Source organism: Myodes glareolus, chromosome 9 (assembly GCF_982192425.1).
Source record: "Myodes glareolus chromosome 9, mMyoGla1.1, whole genome shotgun sequence".
NCBI lineage: Eukaryota > Metazoa > Chordata > Mammalia > Rodentia > Cricetidae > Myodes > Myodes glareolus.
Genome location: NC_142034.1, coordinates 36,401,247 through 36,428,357, shown reverse-complemented (window position 1 = coordinate 36,428,357; position 27,111 = coordinate 36,401,247). Strand labels below are relative to the sequence as shown.

Here is a 27,111-nt window from a genome sequence, read left to right as displayed (position 1 = left end):
ATTATGGAGCAGTTTCGAACAACAAAGTAAATCTACATGAATTGATATGATACTTACCCAAGACTCCAAGAAAAATGACCTCAGAAGAGGCAGAGGGTTGAAGATGTAGTTCAGTGATAGAGTACTAGCTTAATGTAAGGCCCTCAGTGAAAATTTCAAGTAATGAAAAAAGAAACGTGAAAAAAAGGAGGCAGTATATAATATCATTCATATTTTTAATACATTATTATGTAAATATCTATTAGATTCACCACATGAAATTGATGTTCTCTAGGCCAAAGACAGCCTGCACCTTTAGGATAGTTGGATTAATGAGTTCTTAGATTTATAGTGTCGTGGGAGTGACATACACATGGTAAAGACTATATTCTGAAATCATTACAAGGTAGCAATATGAGACAAACCAAACTCTGGAGCTACAGCCAGGCAGCAGCGGCGGGCAGCTCAGTTAGCCTTACAATCATGGGAGAAAACAGGCGCTACTCCAAGGTGCACATGACTGCTGAGCTTCAGTGCCCTGTAGCTTAGAGGGAGCAAATGTTTCATTGTTTTTGAAACAGGATCTCACTGTGTAGCTTGGGCTATTCTGGAACTCACCCTGTAGACCAGAATGATCTCAAACTTACAGAGATCTCACTGCCTGAGCCTCCCAAGCTCTATGATTAAAGGTTGAGCCACTACACCTGGTCATAAATGCATTTTGGATTTGAAATAATTGCAGCTTACAACAGGGTTATGTACAAATAACTTCATCATAAGATGAAGGAAATTAAAAGTAGTGGGCATCCATACATCGCTGGTATGTATGTACCCCAATGCTCAAATATCAGCAGTATCTGGATCACCCTATAGGGTGACTACAACTTATTATATATCATAACAACCAACTTTAGCAAAGAAAAATAAATAACACAAATACCTCCCAACTCCTGCTGCAGCCCTTGAGCCTGTCGAATAAGGAACTTGATAGGAATCTGGTCCATTAAAGAAGAAGAATATGATTTGGGTTTCCGTTGCATGGAAGCTGTCAGTAAAAGACAAAAAGTATAAAGTAAGAGAGTATCAAAAAAAAAACTTAACTTTCAACTGTTTAGGAATAAGATAATTTGAAATTACTTTTAATTCACTTAATATATGAATGTTTTAAAGATGAAAATAGCTACCAACATAGTAGCTATAAGGGAAAAACAAGGGCAAGATTTAGAAAGTGCCCTGAATTGAAATGTACTACACTGAAAGAACTCAGTCAAGACTTCCCCACGTCTGTTTAGGAAAGCCTAGCGCAGTCATAAACACAGACTCAGAGCCTGATGGTTCCAGTACGAATTATAAAATACCAGGCGGGTGAGAAAAAAGGGCTGGAGAGATGGCTCAGGAGTTAAGAGCACTGGCTGCTCTTCCAGAGGATCCGGGTCCAATTCCCAGCAACCACATGGCAGCTCACAACTGTCTGTAACTCCAGCTCCAGTGGATTCAACATTCCCACACAGACACACATGCAGGCAAAATACCAAGGCACATAAAATAAAAATAAATCATAAAAAATAAAAATAAATCAATACATAAAACACCAGGCATTACAGGCACATGTCTGTAATACTAGCACATGGGGGGTGGAGGCAGGAGCAGAAGTTCAAGGCATCTTCAGCTAAATAGTAAATTTATAGTCAACCTGGGCTACCTAAGACACTTTCTTTAAAAAACAAAAAGAGCTTTGAATACATTATTTATGATACCTGGTGACTATATACAATTAGGATGTTAAGCAATGTGAATTTGACTTTCTTCTTGCCTATATCCTACCTTCTGTTAGCAACATCTACTCTTTTTCCTTTTAAGTCCAACTTAATCTTTTATATGCTATTCTGTCTTAAAGCCTATTTCATCCGTGGTCACTATGGTCTGACTTTCATCTCCTTAATACAACCTTCATCCTGCAGCCACGGTTCTCTTCCGTAAACACCGTTCACCAAATCCTGTACCTCTAACTCCACTCTCAAACCTTTGTGGAGTGCTATAGCCAAATACAGTCACGATCTCTGCCAGTCAATCACTGTCTCGTCTCTAGCTCATTCTTCTGTATACCTTGCATTCTAATTCGAATCTAAGTATTTTGCAGTAAACCATTTTCAGGTTACCTATACTGTACAAAAGGATATCCAAATATCCAATATAATTATTTATTCTTTTTCAAATGGCAAGATGTAAATCCTTTTTTTTTTTAAGAATAAGAGGTATATCAGTGTTATGGGGACTGCAAAATGGCTCTATGGGTAAGGACACTTGTCAGCAAGCCTGAAGATATAAACCCACTCCTATTAGACCAGAATGGTCTAAAATATGCTTTGGTTTTCTTGTTTCAACCTCTCATGTGGTTTAGCATGCACAAGTCCTTGGCCTCAAACCTCAAGACCTCCTAAAAACTTCATACTTAAAAAAGACTGGGGGTGGGGAAATAACTCAGTGATTAAGAACACTTGCTCTTCCTGAGGACCTGAGTTTGGTTTCTGGCAACAACATGGTAGCTCTCACTCTAGTTCCAGGAGATCTAATGTCCTTTTCTGACCTCCTCAAGCACCAGACATGTATGCAGTACATACACATACATGAAGGCAAAACACTCAAACATATAAATATTTTTAAATTATTTTTTTAAAAGATGAAAACGTTTTTACTCTAAGTCTTCAATATCAACTCAGTGTGAAATATCAGTGTCTAAGTTTCTTGAGAGCTAGGGACTTGTTAGGATAATTGCTGGGCTTTAGAAGGCTCTGGGGTTGCCTAGTAGATGGCTCACTGTGCTCAAGGGCTTGAGTGCAATCCCCGGAACCCATGTTAGGAACCAGCAGTGACTCATGTCTGCAGTCCCAGCACTCTAGCAAGAGATGGAAGTAGGAAATGGGGCAACCAATCAGAAGTTCAAGACATGGCCTCAAACACAAGATGGAAGGAGAGAAACAACTCTTGAAAAGTTGTCCTCTGACCTCCATCCATATTCAAACCATTCAAGCTTGTGATGTACGCATAGCTTGGTTGAGAGAATACTTGCTTAGCATGCACAGTACCTTGGGGTTGAGTCATGAATGTGGCACAGCAGCAAACACATGTACTCACAGCATTTGCAAGGTAGAGAGGCAAGAGAACCAGAAGTTCAAGGCCACCCACTGTGGCACAGTGAGTCTGAGACCAGCTGAAATACATGAGATCCTGTCTCAGAAGTCAAAAGATGGCTCAGCAGGTAAAGTGGCTGCCACACAAGCCTGACAACCTAAAGTCAATTTAAAAACCTACATAAAGGTAAAAGAGGAAAATCAAATCCATAAAGCTTTTCTCTGATACCTCCCTCATACTATGATATGTGTATGCCATCACACACATAACACATACCCGCACAGTAATTTAAAATAAAAAAAGAGAAAGATAACTTAGTGGATAAAGTGCTCCCTGTGCAGGCATGTGTACCTGAACTTAGATGCTACCCAGAACTCCAACAGAATCAGGCTTGGCTGGAGAAACCTATATTGCAAAGCCAGGAGGCACAGACAGGAGGACTCAGAGGATAGAGCAAGGCTCTTGGCATCAACTGCTCACTTCTAGACACTTGCAAACACTCACAAATATACATATGATCTATGTAAACTCATGCAAGCAAACACACAGAACATAAATGAAATCAATAATAAAATATATTAAAATTTTAACTTTACAAATGCATCATATATACAAAAAGAAAAGATTTTCTAGCAAAATTCTAATAGTAGTTTTACCTCTAAACAATAAAAATATAGTTTGGGTTTTTTTCCTCATTAAATTAAAATTTTAAATTTTGTAAAATTTTACTATTTATAAATTTTATCTGGTTTCACTATGTATCCTTGGTTGGTCTGGACTTGCGATGTAAACCAAGCTAGCCTTAAATTCAGAGATCTACCTGTCTCTTCCTCCTGGGATTAGAGATATGTGTTGCCAAGCCCAGCAGTTCTGTTGTTTTGGGGTGGTTATTGCTGTTTTTTTAAGAAAAAAAAAATGAACAAACATAGATATGAATACTGCATGCACTCCTGCTTCTGAGTGCTAGTGCTACAGACACGCACACCATGCCTAGCAACATTACATAAATCATCAAATAAGTTTAAGATACTATTGCTCTACAGACATGCAACCATTAGAACATTTCCTTTGTGAATGCTTGGCTTAACTCTAGGATTGACAGCTGTAAAACTTCCAATTTCCTAGCTGGACGGGCGGTGGTGGTGGTGGTGGTGCACGCCTTTAATCCCAGCACTCAGGAGGCAGAGGCAAGTGGATCTCTGAGTTCGAGGCCAGCCTGGTCTATAGAGTGAGTTCAGGACAGCCAGGGCTGCTACAAAGAGAAACCCTGTCTTAAACAAACAAACAAAAAATTATATAGCTGATATTTTTCTTTCTAGGTAAAGCAGTCTGTTTTGAAATAATTTTGATACAACTATGCAGTACTATGCCCAGTTTATAGCACAGCGTTTTAAGAACAAACACTTGAAATACACACGAATATTCACATTTTGACTAAGTAATAAGTACAAAGGAAATCATTCTTTATTACTACACTTCTTTTTTTGGATGGATACTTAAATCAATGGTATCCTATAAATGTGTGTACTTTTCATATTCTGTCTAAAATATTTTTAAATGAACATTTAACTAGAATTCACATACATATCTATGTACATTAATATACTCATGTGTGTAAGTATTTTTAAACAAACAATAAATACACACATGTGTATTTTAACAGCTATAACACTCCAATATGGGATTCCACCTAGATTCTACCTCTGAACCTCTGCGTCTACTGGGTGGTTGCTAATGTTTATCATAAGGGTTAAACCAAAGGACAATCAGAAAAGTGCTGAAACCACAGCAGAGGACAGACTCCGGAGGCCGACTGGCTCCAACAGCCCCTCTCGGCACATCACTCTCAACAAGCAGTGCCATGTACCCTTGTCATCTTAGAAGTTAGGGCTAGCCAGACAGCTCAGAGGCTGAAAGCACAGGCACCCACATCAGGTTACTCAGAAACTGCCTGTACTCTTAACTCCAGAGATCAAAGGGTACCCACACATGTGATATACTAACACACACACACAAAATAAGAATTTTTTATAAACCCTTCCTGACCTTCTTTCCATCACAGTTACCATATTGCTTCTCTCTTTCCCTTTAACAATCCCCCAAAGTGCATTCTCTACTCATGGTCCATAGCACTGTGGGTCCTCTAGCCCTCTTCTGAATTCATTACAATTAGCTTTTCTTTCCCTTTTCTTTCTCTCTCTCTCTCTCTCTCTCTCTCTCTCTCTCTCTCTTTTGGTTTGTTTTTTGTTTTTGTTTTTGTTTTTCAAGACTAAGTTTCTCTGTGTAGCCCTGGCTGTTCCCAAACTCACTCTGTAGTTCAGGCCATTCTCACACTCAACAGAGATTCGACTTCCTCTGCTCCGAGTGCTGGGATAAAGGCGTGCACCACCATCCTAATCTTATAATCAGGTCCTCATCCTACTATTCTACAGGCAAAGTGATCTCTATCATGCGATGTGCAGTCATCAGCTGAACCCCAGTCCTCATCTTCCTCATTCCAGATCACCTGACAGCAGTCATCACAAACTCCTAGCCTCCCTCTATTGGCATCTAGGACACCATATCGTCCTGGATTTCCTCTACACTCTACTGCTGAGAACCTATCATAATATCATAATTTTAAATACCATATTTATGCAAAAGACATTCAGTCTTGTATTTACTAGAACACAGCTACCTACTCATTGTCCTCACTTCAAAGAAGAACAGACATCTCTACGTATCTAAAGCTGAGCTCCTGATCCCCTGCAAACCTAACCTAGATCCTACAGGTCCTTTCATTTCAAATGGCAACCATTCTATTCCTTACGTCATGGCCCAAAGCCTCTAACCTGACCTTCCTCTCTCAAATCAGATTCATTAAAATCAAAAATAATGCAGCATCTTAGTACCACAATACGATACCAACAGTCTGAAATCTAGCCTAAAAGAACTTCCTAGCATCTCTTCACTACCTACTCACTAGATTTCCCTGGGCTATCAGACTGACTGTGGGCAAACGACCGGAACCACTCAGCTCTGCTGGACTTACCTAAAGTCTTTGTGTTTGCCAGGAGCGCGTCCTCATAAGAAAGGGTGTAATAGAGCACCAGGAGCTGCGCCGTGATGCTGAAGCGCTGATTAAGGCGGATGCTGTCACCCTGAGGGATACAAAACTTTAACATAGTAAACCTCAAGAGCAGGTTGCTTTTTCAAAAGCGATAGATTATCCAGTGCTGCTGCACCAAGCACAGCTGGACTGGGAGAGGACTTCTGGGTTAGCAGCAATCTCAGACAACTTTCTGCTTCAGACCACAAAAGGAAATATCCTTTCCCGGTCTTTAAGACGGGGGAAATGTCACAAGGCTTCAGCTACTGCTTCTCCACAGTACTCCTACCAGGCTGCTTCTCAGAGACTTGAAGGAATGGAAACACTATATGAAATTACCATAAAGAAAACAATTCGTAAAATAGATACTGTATAATTACTGTGACTGCGCAAACTGCAATTTTTTCCTGGCAAAATAAGGAAAAAAGATTTTCACCCAACTGTCCACAACTGAATCCAAGTGTATCTTTGATTCCCAGGAGGCTAAACAACACCATGTTGGATATGTTGAAATGCCCCACAGCCCTTTAGCAGTACATAATTTTCAAAGTACCCATTACACTTTAACAAGAGGCTTCAACACAACTTCTTGAGCTGTGCATGGTGGAGTAAGCCTGTTATTCCAATATTCCAGAAACTGAGGAAGCAAGATTATGAGTTGAGACCAACCAGACTACAAAGCAAGACACTTTCTCTATAACTATTCATTCAGGAATACATATAAAAGAGGAATAAATAATTTTTAAAATGATATATAGAACTCTTCAGTAAGTGCCATTTGACAAACTACAGGTAATTAACACTACTATATGTTTTCTTACTAGTAAGCTAATAAAATTTAACCTCATCTGTGTGTGCAGAGCATGTATGTGTTTCCAACTGTGTGTGTAAGGGTTCACACTTACGCGTTAATCTGATTTTGAAATCAGAATCACCTATAAGACTTCTAAGGACGAAAAATATGGACTAAGCCAGAGATGTAACAGATGTAACAGAAACGTTATTTTATTTACCCCAATGACTTCCTGGAAAATGTTAAGTATCTCCTGTTCTGTGACTGGCTGATTTGTGGCTTCAGGATTTGATTTAGATGCTGGAGTAAGTATAGAGTTTATGTACACATCAATCAGAGGAAGTAGCTGAGGGTGGAGTGGAGTGGAGGTTTCACACAGCTGTCTGTAAATCCAGTCCTAGAAGAAAATGGCATTGAATCAAGACAAAGAAAAAAGATCAAAACTATAGAACTACGTAAAGCTTTAAACTGTTTTCATATCACTATACTCACCATTAGTTTGGGGAGCTAAAATATACAATCTCTTTCATAATTGCCTTAAAAGTCCTTATCATTGAATCGAAAACACAGTGAAAGATACACACAAGACATGAGAAGCCTGGCTCTGGGTGTACAGAGTTTTTGAACAGTCCCTACCATGTCTACATTTAGAGATCTGTATGTGTAATGGAAGACTTCCCATCATAACAGGTTTGTGGTAGGGGATTATTTCCTCTGAGAAACACCCTGATTAAGAAAGAAGCTTAGGAGCTGGAGAGATGGCTCAGAGGTTAAGACCATACGCTGCTCTTCCAGAGGTCATGAGTTCAATTCCCAGCAACCACATGGTGGCTCACAACCATCTAAAATGGGATCTGGTGCCCTCTTCCTAGCGTTCAGGCAAACATGCGGACAGAGCACTGTATATATAATAAATAAAATAAATCTTAAAAAAAGAAAGTAGCTTAGGTGAGGTGGTGGTAGTACACACTTTTAATTCCAGCATTCAGGAGGCAGAGGCAGGAGGATCTCTGTGAGTTTGAGGCCAGCCTGGTCTACAGAGCAAGTACCAGGACAGGCTCTAAAGCTACACAGAGGAACCCTGTCTTGAAAGAAAAGAGAGAGAGAGAGAGAGAGAGAGAGAGAGAGAGAATTTAAGTGGAAAAATAATACTGTACATTTTGTAAATAGGTTATGATATTGTTTTAAAATCGAAAATTTGGTTCTTAATAATAATAAACTACATTATTAACTTAATAATAATAATTAATTAACTACATAAATAACTAGCAATTTATCTAACTACCAAACATTATATATTTAAGGACTACAGTTACAGTTGAAAATTTAAATGTAAATTCCTACTTTTATTGACACTTTGTGCTTAGTAAATGATCGACTCCTGAGAAGTTGGTAAATACAATGAATGGGCAGAAACCCAGTAATGTTGGCACTCAGGTTGCTGGTGACAGGGACTCGAACTGCATGAGCTGTGACAACCTAAAAGGGAAAAACAGCATTAAGATAATAAAATAATAACACATAACAAACTCAAAATTAGTTTGAGAAAAGGTATAGTGTATAGACTATCAAGATAAGAAGGCCATCAACACTTAAATGTAGTCCATGAGGATGAATGATGAGAATCAACTGGTACAAGTTTTAATTTTCTTGTTTTATTTTAAGACAGGGTCTCATGGAGATCAGGCTGGCCCTGAACTCTCTATATCCTAAGGATGACGACCCTGAACTCTTGGGGTCTCACGGAGATCAGACAGGCCCTGAACTCTCTATATCCTAAGGATGACGACCCTGAACTCTTGGGGTCTCACGGAGATCAGACAGGCCCTGAACTCTCTATATCCTAAGGATGACGACCCTGAACTCTTGGGGTCTCACGGAGATCAGGCTGGCCCTGAACTCTCTATATCCTAAGGATGATGACTCTGAACTCTTGGGGTCTCACAGAGATCAGGCTGGCCCTGAACTCTCTATATCCTAAGGATGATGACTCTGAACTCTTGGGGTCTCACAGAGATCAGGCTGGCCCTGAACTCTCTATATCCTAAGGATGATGACCCTGAACTTTTAATCCTCCTATTTCTTTGTCCTGAGTGCTAGATTACAGGCATTTGCCTAAATATTTTCATGATTTTCAAGTGACAAAAAAGTAAATTAGGTGAGGACATTCATCCATAATCTCAGCCACAAGAAGGGCTGAAGCATGAATGAGGTTCACAAGTTCAAAGCCATCTTGAACAATTTACTGAGATTTTATCTCACTAGGGCTAGGAATACATCTCAGTGTTAGGATGTCTGTTTAACATGTGCAAATTCCTGAGCACAACTGCTAAGTACAAATCTCTAATTTTCTATTTATTTTTACACAAACTCATCTAAAGGGCTTGAGGAGTAACTCAGTGATACAGCAGTAGCATAGCACACAAATGCCAATGGTTCCATTTCCAACACCACCAAAAAAACCGCAAAAAAAAGAAATAAGTACACAAATGCACATGTGATAATGTTAAAAAACATAGCTAGGTAGCTGGGCTAATTTACTCTACAGAAGCCCCCTTACCTTTCACATCTACTTTTTACATGAATAAAATACAAGACTACCATCTCTTTTGAAGGGTTGCTGTGAGGGCTAATTTCTTTTCTAGTAGTTATATGAGCTGGACCTGCTGGCACACTCCTGAAATCTCAGCACTCAGGAGGCTCGGCAGGAAGACTGCAGAAAGCTCAGAGTTACAACAAGCTTGGCCTATATAATAAGTTCCAGTCCAGCCGGGACTTTAGAGTGAGAGTCTGTCTCAGGAGGAAATATATATATATATGAACGAATTGACAAATGAATGTGAAAACTAATTTTTACTTTTTGAAGTAACTTACTGAAAAGAAAATTATTCCTGGATTTACCCACAGATAAAAAGGGTGATAAAGCCAAATAAATATAAATAAAAGACTAAGGAACCAAAGTAAAGACTTATTAAGCTGTTTTCTCAGAAAAATCCAAATGGTTAGCCCACATGAACACATCACCAATATCTACAACCACACCTTTAAGTAACCACTTAAAGTTTTCAAGAATATAGAAACTCAACATACACTGTTTGTAGTGGTATTTTGTTTGGGTTTTAACAAATAAAGTTTGCCTGAACATCAGAGTGCAGAGCTAAGCCACTAGGGGTCAGGCGGTGGTGGCCCACACCTTTAATCACAGTATTTGGGAGTACCAAGCTTTAATCCCAGCACTAGGGAGGTGGAGATGGGAAGAGATATGGCTGGGCAGAGAGAGGAATATAAGGCAGGAGGAGACAAGAGCTCAGTGCAGTCTGAGGACACAGTCTGAGGACGGGCTCGCCCCTTTGGTCTGAGGACTCAGTAGACTAAAAGGTCTCTAAGTGGCTGCTGCACTGCTTCTCTAATCTCTCAGAGTTCACCCCCTGATATCTGACTCCGGGTTTTATTTAGTAAGAGCAATTAGAACTCATGCTACAACTGTTTTGTAATCAGTTACATTACGTGAATTATTCACAGAGAGTTTAAAGATGAAATAAATTATCATTAAAAATTGAAGATGGCGAAAAAAGACCACTTTATTCTTCTAAGTAGTTTAGTCAGTAGCTAAACAAAAGGAAGTACCTGCTCAGTAAAGATTTCCTGTGTGAAGATGGTCTTCATCCTGCTCAAGGAGCTTGGCTTAATCACAATCTAAAACAGTAAAAAGAATTCCAACAGCATGTAAAACTGTATGAAATACATTTACTCTCATGAATTTATTATCCAATGTGGGTATGATGTATAATATTAATGTTCAAAAGTTAAACTTTTCTTTCACAAGTGGCTTCTCAAGCCTGACATAAGAGATGCACTCGTATGTGTGCCTATAGTCTCAGGCACCTGGGAGGATGACGCAGGAAGAACTAGAACCCAGGAGATCAGAAGCAACCTGGGCAATATAGAGAATGTCTGTCAAAAATAAAGATAAAACATATTATAAAATTACTTAATAAATAGTACTAACTACTGGCACTAGCTAATAGCTACTACCACTAACTACAAGGGAATAGAAGAGGTTTATCCAAGAAATGGAGACAAGAAACATACATATTTCATATACATACACACTGTTATATATATATATGACACTACACACCATGTATTTCAAATGAATAACATTTAAAATCAATGCAGAACTGAAGTACATATAACTCAGTGGAAGGGTGCTTGCCTAGTACAAGTGAAGTCCTATGTTTGTTCACTAGAACTGAGAAAAAAGATTTAAATGCAGAGCATAAATCCACAAGTAAACTAGAAGAAAGTCTAGTAAGCTGAGTGTGGCAACTCACACCTACAAACCAGCACACCCGTGGAAAAGGCAGGGGATCACATGACAGGTTGAGCCAGTCTGAGCTACAAAGCAAGTCCTTCTCTCAAAAAACAAAACCAAAAAGAATGAAAGAACTAGCTTTACTAATAACCAACAAAATATAAAACAAGTGGGAGCATTCTCCACCACTCAAATCTGCAGGCCACACATGGTGATGCACGCCATTAATCCAGCACGCAGGAGGCAGAGGCAGGCCAATCTCTATAGGTTCAAGGTCAGCAAGGTCTATACACCAAGTTCCAGGACAGTCCGGGTTTATACAGAGAGACCTCATCTCAATAAATAAACATATAAATAAATTTAAAAGAAAAAGATAAAAAGAATGAGGCTGTCTAGGCATGATAAAATATCAGCAAATCAAGGGCTCTCATGCATTAATGTGAACAATGATACTGGAAAAATCTCTACAAAAAATTAACCTGACAGTATTTAGTAGACTCACATTTTTAGTTAGTAACTGTTTGCCACAGTTCTATCTTAAACAGTTTGAGAAATATATGAAGATATAGATGTATGACTGCCTATGTGTATATTTACATAAATGAGTTTATTCATTTAAGCTTTATAATAAATTAGAAAATCTACATAGAAAACAAGCAAACAAACAAAAAAACCATTGAGACTAGCATGAGTTCCAAGCCAGCCTGTCAGTCAACAACAAAGAGGACTGAAGAGGACTCAGCAATGGACTGCACCTGCAAAGGGCACAGTTTGGTTGCTAACACCCATGTCAGGTGGCTCTCAGCAGCTTGGAACTCCAGCGCCACAGGTTCCCATTCCTCGTCTGGTTTCTATCAGCAATTGTATACATATACACATATGCACAGACAGACACACATACCTACATAAAGCTTGAATAAATGTTCTAAAAATTCCTATTTTTCTAGGAATTCTTTAATAAAACTTCAAACTAGCAAACATCTAAAATTACTTAAAAGAACACAATGTATTTATTTTATACTATGACAGAATGTTCAGTTTATACACATTTTCTTTCAGAAAAAAAGATTATTAAAAATTACCTTCATGCCCAGAGTGGAACAGACTAAGTCAATGATAGCACTAAGCTGGTTGCTATGGAAATACATGGCCACCAATAACAGCATCTCCCCAAAAGAAGCAGAGACACCTGATGTACTGTCAAAACAGGAGAGACACTGTGAATTTTCAAGGAGGAGACGAATAAGAGCTCTCTGAACTGAGTGGACACACACTGCTTTCTCACCTCTCAAAGTACGCCTCCTCTTTGATCATCCAGCTGAGCCACACCACCATCAGTTGCTCCTGCTCCGGTGTGCTGCGGAGACAACGCAGCAGCGGCTGTGAGCCCGACAGCAGAAAGAAAGCAGCCTGACAGCATTTCCCCTTGTTCTTAAAGATTTATTTATTCTTACTTTACATGTATGAGGAATATGCCTACATGTGTACATATGTACTATGTCATGCCTGGTGTCCCTGGATTCCCTGGAACTAGAATTACAGTGGTTCCGAGCCACTATGTGGATGCTAAGAACTGAACCCAGGTCTCCTGCAAGAGCACCAAGTGTTATTAACCACTGAGGCATCTCTCCAGTTCTGAAGTTATTTTTCCTAGGAGTTATTTTTCTCCTCTATTTTCAAATATCAACTCAAATTAATGGTTTGCTAAACTGAACCATTAATTATAACTGAAACATGAGACAGTTCTAGAACTCAAAGATGAAGGCTTTGGCTTCATGAATCTAAACTGTCAAAACCTCAAATCTTAGTATATTTGCAAGGTGGAGAAAGTGACATTACCTCATATTCCTTTGAAAAATAAAGGTCTCTGAGGTTAAAATGTTAAAAGAACTGTACTAAGAACTGATCACTTACTCCATATAGGAAAATAAAAATCTGGTGAAAATAACAATCTGATGTTAAAACATAAGCAACAGCTGGGCCAGATTTAATGACTTTAATTCCAGTACTCGGGAAACAGAAACAGATCTCTGTGAGTTCAAAGTGTACAATTACGTAAATTTTCTGATATGCTTTATGGGTTTTTTTTTCCCAAAAAGAACAAACAATGCACAGAAGATTGTGGGATGGGAAAATTCAATGACATCTTTGAAAGAAGTCACTCAAGAAGAGGTGTTAGAGCCAGGCAGTGGTGGCACACGCCTTCAATTCCAGCACTGGAAGGCAGAGGCAGGTGGATCTCTGTGAGTTCAAGGCCTGCCTGGTCTACAGAGTGAGTTCCAGGACAGGCTACAAAGCTACACAGAGAAACCCTGTCTCGAAAAACCAAATATATATATATATATATATATATATATATATATATATATATATATACACACACACACACACATATATATATATATATATATATATATATTATTTCTTTAGGGGGCTGGAGAAATAGCTCAGGGGTTAAGAGCACTGACTGCTCTTCCAGAGGACCCAGGTTCAATTCCCAGCAATCACAAGTGTTTTACAGCTGTCTGTAACTCCAGGGATTCTGACACCCTTACAGACATGCATGCAAGGCAAAACCCTAATGCACATAAAATAAAAATATATATATATAAATTAAAAATAAAAGAAGTGTTAGACAAAGAAACCCCAAGGGAAGAACATTGTCATCAAATTAATTCAGAAATATTTCCTAGAACTAAGGACATCTATTTCTATTAGCAAGGACCGACTGGGCTGAGGATGATACAAACTTGGACAGGATGTGAAGGAGCATGTGAAATCCCCGAACTGGAGGGCTGAACAAGAGCACTTCTGTGAGGGCCAGGCCTCCCAGAACCGCTGTCCCAAATAAACAAAATCAAAACAAAACAGACAACAAAAAAACACTAAGAACAAAATTATCCTGGGAAATATTATCTGAGAAAGATCCAACCCTACACGTTTGCACAGTGCAAGAGGACACGTAAGGAAGCAGGAAGTGGGATGATGGTAGGGAACAACACGGGAAGATAGAAGACAATGGAACACACATTTTCAAAATCCTCAAAAGAAATTACTTCCACACCATTAGCCAAATGTCAGAATGGAGGCCTTTTCAGAAATCCACCCCTGCTCAGAAGAATTTACCTCCCACATGTCTGCTTTCTAAAGATGCTCAATGAAGAACAGTTCTTGTGTACAGCTGCAGAACACTAGATACAGAGGGATCCAGTGAAGACGGAGCAGACAGCACTGCCCTGGGCAAGACTTCTGAGAAAGATTAAACTGTCTAATGAGTCAGATTAGGTCCAGAGATTTAGCTACATTTTGTTTCTCTATTGTTCGGTTTTGTGTGTCTGTGTTTCTTTGTTTTGTTTTGTTTTGTTTTGTTTTGTTTTGTTTTGTTGTTTTGGTTTTTTGAGACAGGATCTCACTATGTAGCCTAGGCTAGTCTCAAACTCAAGGTAATCTTTCAGTCTTGGTCTCCTATGGGCTGGGATTAGAAGCATGAATTACCACAACCAGCAAAATTTAGATTCTCGGGCGGTGGTGATGTACGCCTTTAATTCCAGCACTTGTGAGGCAGGGGTAAGGTGGATCTCTGAGTTCGAGGCTGGCCTGGTCTACAGAGTGAGTTCCAGGGCAGGCAGGGCTACAGAGAAACCCTGTCTCAAAAGAGGAAAAGAAAAAAAAAGAGAGAGAGAAAGATTTAGTTAACTGTTATTACATAGACTACCAAGAAAATTTAAAACAAAACTGTTTTAAAAGAGAGATAAGAAATTACCTAGTCATAATTGAGCTCTCAATGTTTACACAGTCATAATACAAATATAAACAACTATATATTGTTCAAATTAAAATTATTCTAACTGTACTAAGGTAACAGAAGGAAAAGAAGAAAAGGAAGAGATGTAGTGTTTCCAGACAGAGAAAAAAATAATAATTGTTCATCTTTGAGAATGGGAATTCAATTAGCTAATACCTAGAAGGGTCACCACCAATGAAATAGTGGGGCCAGTGAGATCACTCAAGAGGTAAAGGCATTTGCCACCAAACCTGACAACCAGAGTTCCATCTTTGAAGCCCACATGGCAGAAGGAGAGAAATGACTCCTGCGAGTTGTCCTCTGACCTCCATGCATACATCATAGCACTGGTGTACAACACACACACACACACACACACACACACACACACCACACACACACACACCACACACACACCAAGAAGCAAAACACAAAATAAACAGGTATTGAAGTTTGTAAAAAGTTTTTAAACAATATACTAGTAAGACCCAAAACTACTCAAGAACTAAAAGATATTACCTCCAAAGAAGAAAAAGTAGGAAGGAAAGTTATAAGCCTTCAAAACCTCTTGAAGAACGCTGACTCTTTCAACAATGTTCAGCAGAGACACTGACAAAGACCAGTAAAACGGTGGTATTCAGGAGATGCTGCTGTCCTTCCATGACTGTCCATGCCTAGGCCAGTCTCTGTGGCAAGATTTAATAACATGCTCTACACCCTTTCTGGCGGCAGCATACATGCTAGGCAAGCACACTACCTACACTGCACACTCGCCCCCATACATACATTCTGATAAGTAAATAAAAGCACATCTTGAATGAGTAGAGCGACTATACGGTAAGGTACCTGACAAGTGTAGAGAAGGCCAGCAGCATACAGAAGGAAAGGGAGACAAATCGAACCCCAGCCGGTGTGGCGGGAGGGCGGCTGGTCATCAGCTGCAGCAGCTGCTCAGCTTCTTCTTCAGTTGGTCTGAAAGGAGAAACACAGTGAGAGTTTACACTTAGTTATTTCTTTATCTACTTTTAGTTCATGAAGGAAATGAGTTTTCCAACATTTTAATCCTTCAAGTACATCACTTTTAAAAAAAAAAAATACATTCAGCCGGGTAGTGTTGGCTCACACCTTTAATCCCAGCACTCGGGAGGCAGAGGCAGGTGGATCTCTGTGAGTTCAAAGCCAGCCTGGTCTACAGAATGAGTTCCAAGACAGGCTCCAAAGCTACAGAAAAACTGTCTCAAAAAACAAAACAAAACAAAAACATTCAGTTACTTATTTGTGTATGCACGCGTGCAAGCGCATAGTATGGTGAGTGCAGAGTACGCATCTATTGTGCTGTATGTATATGGTGTATGTGTGTGGTATATGATAGTGCACATGTGTGGGCATGTTCATGCCTGTGAACATATGAAGAAAGGTAATCTGTCTAACTGCCTTGAGGAAAGGCGGATCACTGAAACAGAAACTAGGTGTTCCCACCAGGCTTGATGACCAGGAAGTTCTTGGGACATTCGTATCTCTCTCTCACAACAGTGAGGTTCCAGGCTTGTACAGCCGTGCCCAGTGTTTTAGGTGAGTGCTGGGATTCAAAACAAGTCATCAAGGTTACAGAGGAAGCATTCCCTTTTTTTTTTTTTGATTTTCGAGATAGGGTTTCTCTGTAGTTTTTGGTTCCTGTCCTGGAACTAGCTCTTGTAGACCAGGCTGGACTCGAACTCACAGAGATCCACCTGCCTCTGCCTCCCAAGTGCTGGGATTAAAGGTGTGCACCACTACCACCCGGCCAGAGAAAGCATTCTTAACCCTGAGACATTACCCTATACTTTCATCATTATTGGTCAATTCTCTTTTCAATTATGTGCTTTTTTAATGGCATATGGATTTATCACTGAGAAATGGAAAACAGCATTACTCTGTTCTCTCTGCAAAAACCAAATAATGAATAAACTGAGTTCAATGACCAATAGACTTTCAAGGGAGCAATAGCAGAGGTCACAGCCATAACAAGCACATGTTACTTATATGTGGTCATGATGTGCCTCAGCCATTAGAACTGAAAGGCACATGAGCTGGAGACACACACAGGAAATGTTCCCACATCAGCTGAGGACACTATTCGGAAAGATTTGGTGCAGGGACTTAGAACCTCGTGCTAAAGAACCACGTCCTGGGGGCGGAGAGATGGCTCAGAGGTTAAGAACACTGGCTGTTCTTCCAGGGGACCTGGGTTCAATTCCCAGCACCCATATGATAGCTCACAACTGTCTATAACTCCAGTTCCAGGGGATCTGACACCCTCACACAGACATACATGCAGAGAAGACACCAATGCACACGAAATAAATAAAACCATTAAAAAGAATTATGAGAGAGAGCATGCACAGTCCGAGTCAAGGACATGAGGTGTACCCTCCTCTTAAAAAAAAAAAAAAAAGAAAAAAAAAAAAAGAGGCACATCCTGCCGAAAGACGGGTCTTCACCTGACCCAGGAGTGGTCATGGGTCACTCCCAGATCTCTCAAAATGGTAAAATCACAGGGTCCTTTACACTGTGTTTAAAATCTGGTAATACTCTCATCCCTCCAATATCTGCATAATTCTATTTGTAATCAGAAATTATATTCCTTAAGGACAATTGGCCTTAGCACCTTCAATCTTGCTAGTAAATTTAAAAGCTGGAGCCTCTTAATAAAAGGCCTCTGGCTCACTTCTCTATGATTAGAAACAAGAAGAAAAAGATAAAAGGGTAAAATATCGAATTGAGTACTTGAGTCCAGCAATCCCCATCAGGGCACAGTACAGACGTAAGAGTGCGCTGGCTTTCACGACATGCTCTTCCTTCAGCCCAGAGTACACAGACACAGTGGGCTCCATCTCCACATCGGCTTCTTCTACAATGCGGGTACTCCTGACTGTAGGAAGAATGCCCATCAACTCCAGGAGAAGCTGTCTCCTCATTTGCCAAAGGACAGAACCGCTGGGCTCCCTTTTTCTCTGTAGGAAGTATGAATTGAGAAAAGAAGAGAGAGAGTATGGAGCATTTATCAAATTAAAAGGAAGCTGAAGAAAGTTCATCACGCAAGCACTTGAACTAACATAAGGAGCCTGTCACACTGCAGTTCCATTTAAACAAGAAAACGCAAAACCCACACATCCACTCACCCCATGCTGCACGACTGCAGAGGAAATGCTAAGCTAATGCAAACTGACTTGTGACTAGTGTTTAAATAGTACTTTCATCTGAGTACGGCGGAGACACGAGAGCTGCTGCACCCAGGCCAGTCTACATGGCAAACTCCAGTACAACCAGGACTAAAGAACAAAAACTTGTTTAAAAAACTCAAGGGGAGGGGGAGGAGCTGGAGAGATGGCTCGAGTGTGAAGAGCACTTGCTGCTCTTGCAGAGGCCCAGGTTCAGTCCCCACCCCTACACGGGGATCTCCACCACGAGGCAGTACAGCAGCAGCACCTGGTGTCTGGAGACCCGAGAGCCTCAGCTCTAGCTCACCACCAACTATGTGCTTCACACTGTTTTAGTGAACTGCTCTGAACCCCAAGTTCCTTCCTAACAAGGAAATAAATATCAGTACTATGTACCTTTAAAGATACCATAATTAAGAGTTTATACATCTATAACCACCCCAACCCCAGCTCTTGAGGCAGGGATATTTCAGTCTTCACTCACTCTTCAAGTCTAACACTGTACTTGACATGTAGCAAGCACTCAGTGCCTACTAAGAAATGAACAAAGAAAGATCACACATATGAAAGCAATTCTAAACTATAAGGAGAGGCGTTTCCTTAGCCAGGGATAGTGGCTTATACCTTCAATCAGTGCTTGTTATTCTTTTGTTTGGTTTTTGGCTTTTATTTGTTTTTCGACGCAGGGTTACTCTGCATAACATACTTAGTGATACTGGAAATTATTCTGTAGACCAGTCTGGCCTCGAACTCACAGAGATCCACTTGCTTCTGCCTCCCAAGTGCTAGCTAGCTAGGACTAAAGGTGTGCGCCACCACCACCCAGCAGTGCTTGTCAGAGTTAAGACTGATGTCAAGTAAAGTATAATAAACCTTCCTGAACAAAAACGTTAAATTCCAAGAAGAAAAGTGTGTTGTGCACAGTGGACTGTGAGCAGCAGCACGGGCATAGAGACTGCTCAGCACACAGCCACACAACAGTCACACAGCGGACATGTGTTTCCTTTCCTTTTAAAAAGCAAAGCTGAAGAGCAGTCTTTAATAGACTGTAAAGAAGTGAGTCCTAGATGTAAAATAATGTGACTTCATGGTATATCATACACATGCTGTCCACCAGAGTGAAACACGTTGAAAGTCTGCATGAGCAATTCTACTCAGAAGCACTAAATAAGTGTTTCACAAAAACTGAAGTATTCTCTAAGTTAAAAACTGCTGAGGGGGAAAAGACCATTCAACATGGAAGTCATGCCTGTAATCAAACCCAACACTCAAGAGGATTACGTCAAACTTAAATTTGAGGTCAGCCTGGGCTACTATGTTCCAGGGCAGCCTAGGCAACAAAGGAAGAGCCTATTTCAATAACACAGAAAACAAACAAACAAACTTGTTGCAAAATATAACATACAGACCAAGCATGCTAACATATACCTATAACCTCATCTACTCAAAGGTAGAGGCAGAGGAAGCCAAAATCAATCCAGGCAACCTTGAAAAAGAAAGAAATTCCTTTGCAAAGGTGTTTTCTACATAAAAGAGGGTTTTCATAATGTAGCCTAGCTGGCAGTGAATGTGAGCTGTATCTATTCCACAATCCTGCTTCTAGCTATTAAAGGTGTATATCACCATACCTGGCCAAGGAAAGTCTGACACATGCTACAGAATAAACCTTGAAATCAATATATTAAGGAAATTGTATACAGAAAATGACAAGTATCCTATGATTTGACCCATAGGAGGTACCTAGAATGGTATTCAGAATTCACCAAGAATAAAGACATAGCCACGATTACCAATTTACAAGAAAGAGGACCAGGCAGTTTAAGGTTCAGCGTCTGTAGAACACAGGATATAGAACTCAGTGACAGAATGCTGACCTAACAAGTGTAAAGGCCAGACCACAAAAGAAGAAAATCCTAAAAACAGATGATGGTTATGTATGCATAATATTACCAATGGTTCTTTATTTCCTTTCTGTGTATGTGTGTATGTGCATGTGTAAGCACACAAGCTGCATGTGTCTTTGTGTATATATGCACATGTTGCAAACAGTGGCTGCAGAAGGCATCAGATCCCCTGGAAGTGGCGTTGCAGACAGTTGTGAGCTGCCCACTTAGTGCTAAGCATAGGACTCAAGTCCTCCAGAGCAGGAAGGACTCCTAACCACTGGGCTATCTTTTCAGCTGCCCCACCTTATGTTTTCGACATTTCAGCTACACTGGCTGTCCAGGAAGCATCCGGGTCATCTGTACCTGCCCCCCAACACCAGGATACAGACAAATGCTGCCACACCTGCTTTCACATGGTTACTAGGGTTCTAACTCAAGTCCTTATGTTTGCCTAGCAAACATTACTACTGAGTCTCTAGCCCCACAAGGTGAATGTCCTTAATACCACCGAATTGGGTTCTTAAAAATGACTAAATGCAAATTTTGTTATATATATTTAACCACCACACACACACACACAAATGCATACACATTTAGATTAAATTATAAAATATAAATTACTTTGAAGTTCTTATGCAATAGGACCTTAGAGAGTCCCCAGATTGTTTCAACGTGACCAGAAAGTACAAAGAGCCCTTCATAAAATTAAGATAGTGCCTTTGTCCCTCCCATTCTCAATCATGTCCAGTACATTCTCCAAAGGGTTCTACTAAACTAGATACTGAAGAGACAGGAAAACCTGTAAACAGTACCGCTATTCTCACTAGGAATCCTTTGGAGGGAGGATTGTTTATATTTTTAAAAATTTTAATGCTTACTAAGTATGGTGGGCATTCTTAGGATCTTCGTAATCAGCAGGCTTAGGCACAAAGATCAGGAGGAATTCAGGGCCAGCCTTGACTAAATCAAGTAAATACCAAGACCAAGCTCAAAAAAAAAAAAAAAAAAAAAGAATACATACACACTTTCTCTCTCTCTCTCTCTTTCTCTTCATGTTTACATTTAAATGAGGTCATTTCATTTTTAATAAACTCCATATTTCAAAATTTTTAATTTATAATATTGGAAATATCAAAAGACAAAAATCATATAAACAAAACTCTTCATATCTTTCATGATTCTTTTTAATGTAAATCTGATAACCACTAGTTTAAACATATCTTTCTTTCTTTTTTTTTCTTTTATTTTTCCCCCATGGCTTTTTGTTTGTTTGAGACACAGTTTCTCTATGTAGCCTTGGCTGGCCTGAAACTATAGACCAGGTTGGTCTAAAATTCATAGAGGTCTACCTGCCTCTGACTCCAGGGTGCTGGGCTAAAGGTATGTGACACCACATCTGGTTCCCATAGCTTTTAGCCTTGAAATCATAGCAATCCTCTTGCCTCAGTCTTCCACAGGGACTGCAGGTATGAGCCACCAGGCCTAACTAAAGCCATTCTTCTAAAGCAGTTTCTTCACTCTTAGAACTGCTCCTAAGCAATGATCCTACCCTACCCATACACTTGACTCTCACCTGTTGTCCATTTCGAATAAAGGTTCCAAACCAAGTCCTGACTTTTGCATTTGTTCCAAGAAGCAAGCCACTAACAAAGCAAACCAAGTCACTCACTCCATCTTCACAAGTTTCAGTTTTAGTATGATCCAATGTCAAAGCTACTCCAAGGCCTGGCAAGTGACATTCTTCCACCTAACACAGCAGAGAAAATAAATTAAACTCAACACAATAAGAAAAAAAGCCAGGACATCTCAAAATTTAATGCAGCTCAAATTGCTGAGGAGGAGATCTCACAAAACATAAGGCCGCAAAGGGAAGGCAGTACACTGAGCATCAGAACTCCCAGTTTCTGTAAGATTCTCAAATAGACTCAAGGAAAACCCTCTTAGAAAAAAATGTTGTCCCATGGAGACAAGAGCATCTCTTACCACCACGCCCCGGACCTTCAGGGCCTGAGAAGGGTTCATTCTGCATAAGAACCGCAAGGCATCTGTCCTGCGCCTGCCTCCAAGACTTTCTTCATCTTGTCGTTCTCCATTTTTGATCAGGCCCCTACAAACTATTATTTTAAGCTTTGTTAAGCTTTTATAAATAAGGTGTTATAAGCCATTTCTTCATCCTTGAAAATTAATCATTTATGCAGCTTAAACAGTATAGAAGGAAAACACTGGGGAGCTTGATAGTACAGCAACAGAAACCAAGACAAAAGGAACAAAGGAATGAAAAAGACCTAAGCAATAACAACATGGAAGACAACATATAGCCACACTAGTAACTACAAACCCAGGACAAAGGTAGCAAACAACTAAATATATTCAAGCTGGCTATGGTGGTATACAACCTGTAACCACAGCACTACAAATATAAAGGGGTATCTCTAATTGGAAGCCAGCCTGGGCTACACATGCAAAATCAAGGCCAACTGGCACTAAATAGTGATTTGGTGCCACAAGGGGAAAAAAAAAAAAAAGCTAGGGCTAAGCTCAGTGGAAGAGCACCAGACCATGACCCATATGGCTATGCATTAAATTCCCAAAAAAAGAAAAACAACTAATTCAGCCTAGTAGCACAGGCCTGTAATGCTACCCAGGTAGCACGAGGTACACAGTTCAAGGCCTGCTTCAGCAACAAAGTGAGTTCAAGTCCAGCATGGACACCTGAGTGAGATCCTGTCTCAAAATGAAAAAGTTAAAAAAGAAAGGGATGTAAAACAGCAGCAGAGTGCTTGCCAAGCCAGTGCAAGGCACTATGGCCAGTCCCCGGGACTGAAAATAAAAGAATCTACCCTTCAAAGCTAAAGGGATAGCCCACTGACAAAGCAAGTAGTTTAATCCCAAACATACAAAAATAAAAACAAAATAAAAATAAGTTTAAATAATCTACACTACATGAAATGAAGGCAATTCAATGAAGAACACCAAGAGTAATAACTCTGTAGATAAAGCCTTTTCCCCACATTTTAAAAAGGGCTTTAAAGTCAGCTGGGCATGGTAGCCCACACCTGTAATGCCAGCATTAGGAAGGAAGAGGCAGGCAGATTACTTAAAGTTCAAGGCCACCTAGGCTACACAGTGAGACACTGTCAAAAAAAAAAAAAAAAAATCGGAAGTGGGCTGGTGAAGTGGCTCAGCAAGTCAAGACGCTGACCACCAAGACTTACTACTGGGTACAACGCCTGGGACCCACAAGTTAGGGCAGTGCCTACTTGTGGAAGTTGTCCTCGGACCTCCACATATGCATGCATGTGCGTAGGAGCACATACACACAAAGACACACACACACACACGCACACACACACCAAATAAATAAATAAATCAGAAGAAAAAAGAATTAACTACTTAAAAGCAGCAAGAATACATTCTGGAACTCATAAAACCCGTGAATTAAATGTATGGTTAAAAATTAATACAAAAGAAGAAAGAGATAAAAGTAACAAGATATACCTAACTACCACAATAATTACATTAAATGGCTTATATAAATTATATAAGTTCTTCAGTTAAAAGCCAGACTGGCTAGCATGTTAGCCACTGGGCTCCAGCTCAGCACAGAAGGGAGGGGACGCAGCAGTCAGTACAGTGCTTTGCACCAGCAATGCCCGCACCACTCAGAAGGTAGAGACAAAAGACTCACAACACAAAGACAGCCCAGGATTCAGAGCAAGACTGTCTTGAAAATAAATAAATAAACAAACAAACAAACCTAAACAAGTCAAACCAAAGTTCTCCAATATTCTAATATTTCGTTTTTAAATCATATTTACCTTCATTAAAACTATCGGGAACATTGGCTACCAAGAGACATAAGAACCAGGCACCATTTCTAACATGTAGCAAGGCTTCGGCTACATCGACTATAGGAAGCAAGGAAGGGAGCTCTGGAAGAAAAAAAGCCACTGTCACTACTGAGGCGTGACCCCTAAAGTGTCATCTTCAACAGCTGGCATTTCAAAGATGTCACCAGAATGCAACTCACTTAGAGAACTAGTTCTCAGTCACATGAGCTACACTCAGCTAATCTACAGCCACGTGACGCAAGGCGCGGGGCTACTAACTGGATGACACACAGAGAATATGGCAGAAGCTTCCCTACATAGCACTGCTCTAAAAACTTATTTTCATAAAATCTTTACATTTCTATAGCTTCTCATTTTTATTTTATCATATACCTATGAAAAAGAATCTGGAAAGGTAAACAAGGTACAAAGGGAAAAAAATATATGTTAGCTCTAATTGTGTGTGTGTGTGTATGTGTGTATATGTGTGCGTACATATACATTTATTTACAATAATATAGTTAATTTCTAGTTTTAATCCTCTCATTTGCAATTTTAACATTAAGTAAAACTAAGATTATATTTACCTCCTCTGCCCTTTGCTTTCTGATCTAACACATTAGGAACATGTATAAAATCACTAAAATTATGAATCAGTAAATCAGATATACAATGCTAATGTTTACATAATATAGCATACTATATAAACAGTCTAAGTCATTGAATCTTTGTTCTAATTAGTCATTTTTAATTTAAACTTTTTTTAAGAATGAATTTATGTGCATGTGGGTGTGTCTATGTGAGGCTGTGAGATGCCAAGGAGCAGGAGTTACAGGCAGCCCTGAGTTACCTGAACCAAACTAAGGTACTCTGTTAGAGCGTCAAGTGCTCTTAACCACCACAGCCATTTCTCCAGACCTTGAACTTAAAATTTTAAGACATATTTTGAGTAAATAACTTTGACATTTTTAAGGTTTTTGTTGGGGGGGGGCTGTTATTTGAGACATGATCACACTCCATTCCCCAAGCTTGTCAGGACACTCTTGTCTCAGCCTCCCACATGCTGCAACCCCACCCAGTTTTGATAATCCTCAAATACCAAACGTGGGGCTGAAAAAAGATACTGTCCTTGGACAGGACCTGAGTCCCAGCAGCCACATCAGGCCTCCTCACTGCCTGTGCCTCCAGCTTCAGGATACCCCATGCACAGACACAGACACGCATCCAGCACTGCAGGCCGACGAGCCACACAGTAACACTTCACTTGACACTATATCTGAAATGTATCTTGGCACCCAGTCAGCAAAGTACCTGCTTGTAAAATACAAAGAACATCTGCCGCTTCCTCCAAGTACACCGGACTCTCAAAGAGCTCAGACGACTTAAAAAAAAACTCTCCATTGGACTCCGATACCTTAGACAAAAAGGGAAAAAAGAAGGCAAGAACTATTAATTTAAAGTAATTTTTAATGATTTTTATTGTTTATGAGTTTATGCTGTGATTGTTTGACGTAGGGTCTTACCATGTACCCAGAACTAAATAGATAGACGAGGCTAGCCTTTAATCTATTGGCCTAGGATGGTATAAAATTCCTGACCTTGTCTCTGCGTCTCTAGTGCTGGGACTGAAGGTGTGAATGTCATCACTTTTTTTAAAGGTTTATTTATTATGTTTACAGTGTTCTGCCTGCATGCCAGAAGAGGGCAGCAGATCTCATTATAGATGGTTGTGAGCCACCATGTGGGTGTGGGAATTGAACTCAGGATCTTTGGAAGAGGTTAAGCCTTCTTAACCTCTGAGCCATCTCTCCAGCCCCCAAATAATCACTTTTAGTGTGACTAATATACTGCAGCAAAGAATGTGGGACCCTGTCAATTTTAACCAGTTTAACCATGATTATTACTCAGACATGGAAGCATTAGTGTCAGGAACTACATAGTGGCTGCATTTTATAATCCCACCATCTGAGAAGCTGAGGTAAAAGAATCTCAAGTTACAAAGCCACCTTGGCACCTAGTGTAGCTCTCTTTCCCACAAAAAAGAAGGAAGAGTGGGGAGAAACAGTTATTCTAATCTATATTTTTAGAGGTACTTAAAATTAAAGGATAAGGCAAGTCAAGAAACAATGTAATAACGTTACCCATATAAACTGTTGATTAAATAAACCCAAAACTGAAGCCTGGTGGTGGTGGCACACACCCTTAGTCCCAGAACTTGGGAGGCAGAAGCAAATGGATCTCTGTGAATTTGAGGCCTGCCTGGTCTACAGAGCAAGTTCCAGGACAGCCAAGACTACATAGAGAAACCTTGTCTTGGGGGAAAAAAACAAAACAAAACAAAAACAAAAACAAAAAAAATCACATCATTTTAGTCTTTGAAAGAACACAAATCAAACAGAAATACTAGTGGAACACATAACCTATGTGCCTTCTTGCTTATATATTTTTTTAAGATTTTCTAGATCTAGATATTAAATCATGAATACTTTGGGCTGGGGTTTTTTTTAAGCACCTTGTTCATAATGGCCAACAGTTCACTAAGCACAAGCCGTAATCGACGAGGTGAATCACTGTGTTCAAATTCGAGCGTCAGTCCATGCTGAAGCTGTGATACCAGGATGCTCTCTCCACTGCCTCCGCCAAGCTTATGCCTAGTAAAGTCCAAACATGGAGAACAAGTTACACCACTGGCAAGGCAATCAGTACCTGTTACTGCAATAATGTTCTCCATTTCCTCTGAAATACTTGGTTTCTCTATGTTTTCCAAGAGCTCACAAACAGTAAACTAACAAAGGCTACTGAATTCTATATCAATGGCTTAATAACTGATACACAACGGTGAGGGAAGGATTTAACACCAGGCTAGAGTCTCAGAGAATAAACTGTAATGTTAAAAAACTTAGTGATTTTAATAAAACCTTTCACCCTAGCCAGGCAGTGGTAGCACACACCTTTAATCCCAGCACCTGGGAGGCAGAGGCAGGCTGATCTCTATGAATCTGAGGCCAGCCTGGCCTCCAAAGTGAGTTTAGCCAGGACTGTTACACAGAGAAACCCCATCTTAAAAGAAAAAAGAAAAAGAAAAAAACCTTCCTCACTAGTTT

General features: G+C 39.9%; 1 protein-coding gene across 4 annotated transcripts in view; it reads right to left on the bottom strand.

Moving 5' to 3' along the window:
* Window positions 1–27,111, bottom strand: part of Ints2 (integrator complex subunit 2) — a 48,866-nt gene that overhangs the window by 19,956 nt on the left and 1,799 nt on the right. For all 4 annotated transcript variants that reach the window (XM_048446758.3, XM_087910142.1, XM_048446760.3 and 1 more), the window contains exons 3-16: window positions 26,520–26,658; window positions 25,319–25,421; window positions 23,996–24,109; window positions 22,161–22,291; window positions 21,751–21,924; window positions 17,858–18,084; window positions 15,938–16,063; window positions 12,593–12,664; window positions 12,390–12,504; window positions 10,620–10,688; window positions 8,337–8,471; window positions 7,213–7,389; window positions 6,143–6,251; window positions 920–1,024 (exon numbers count right to left, since the gene is read on the bottom strand). In XM_048446758.3, the coding sequence (XP_048302715.2) occupies window positions 920–1,024; window positions 6,143–6,251; window positions 7,213–7,389; window positions 8,337–8,471; window positions 10,620–10,688; window positions 12,390–12,504; window positions 12,593–12,664; window positions 15,938–16,063; window positions 17,858–18,084; window positions 21,751–21,924; window positions 22,161–22,291; window positions 23,996–24,109; window positions 25,319–25,421; window positions 26,520–26,658 (1,796 nt within the window). The remainder of the gene's footprint in view (window positions 1–919; window positions 1,025–6,142; window positions 6,252–7,212; window positions 7,390–8,336; window positions 8,472–10,619; window positions 10,689–12,389; window positions 12,505–12,592; window positions 12,665–15,937; window positions 16,064–17,857; window positions 18,085–21,750; window positions 21,925–22,160; window positions 22,292–23,995; window positions 24,110–25,318; window positions 25,422–26,519; window positions 26,659–27,111) is intronic.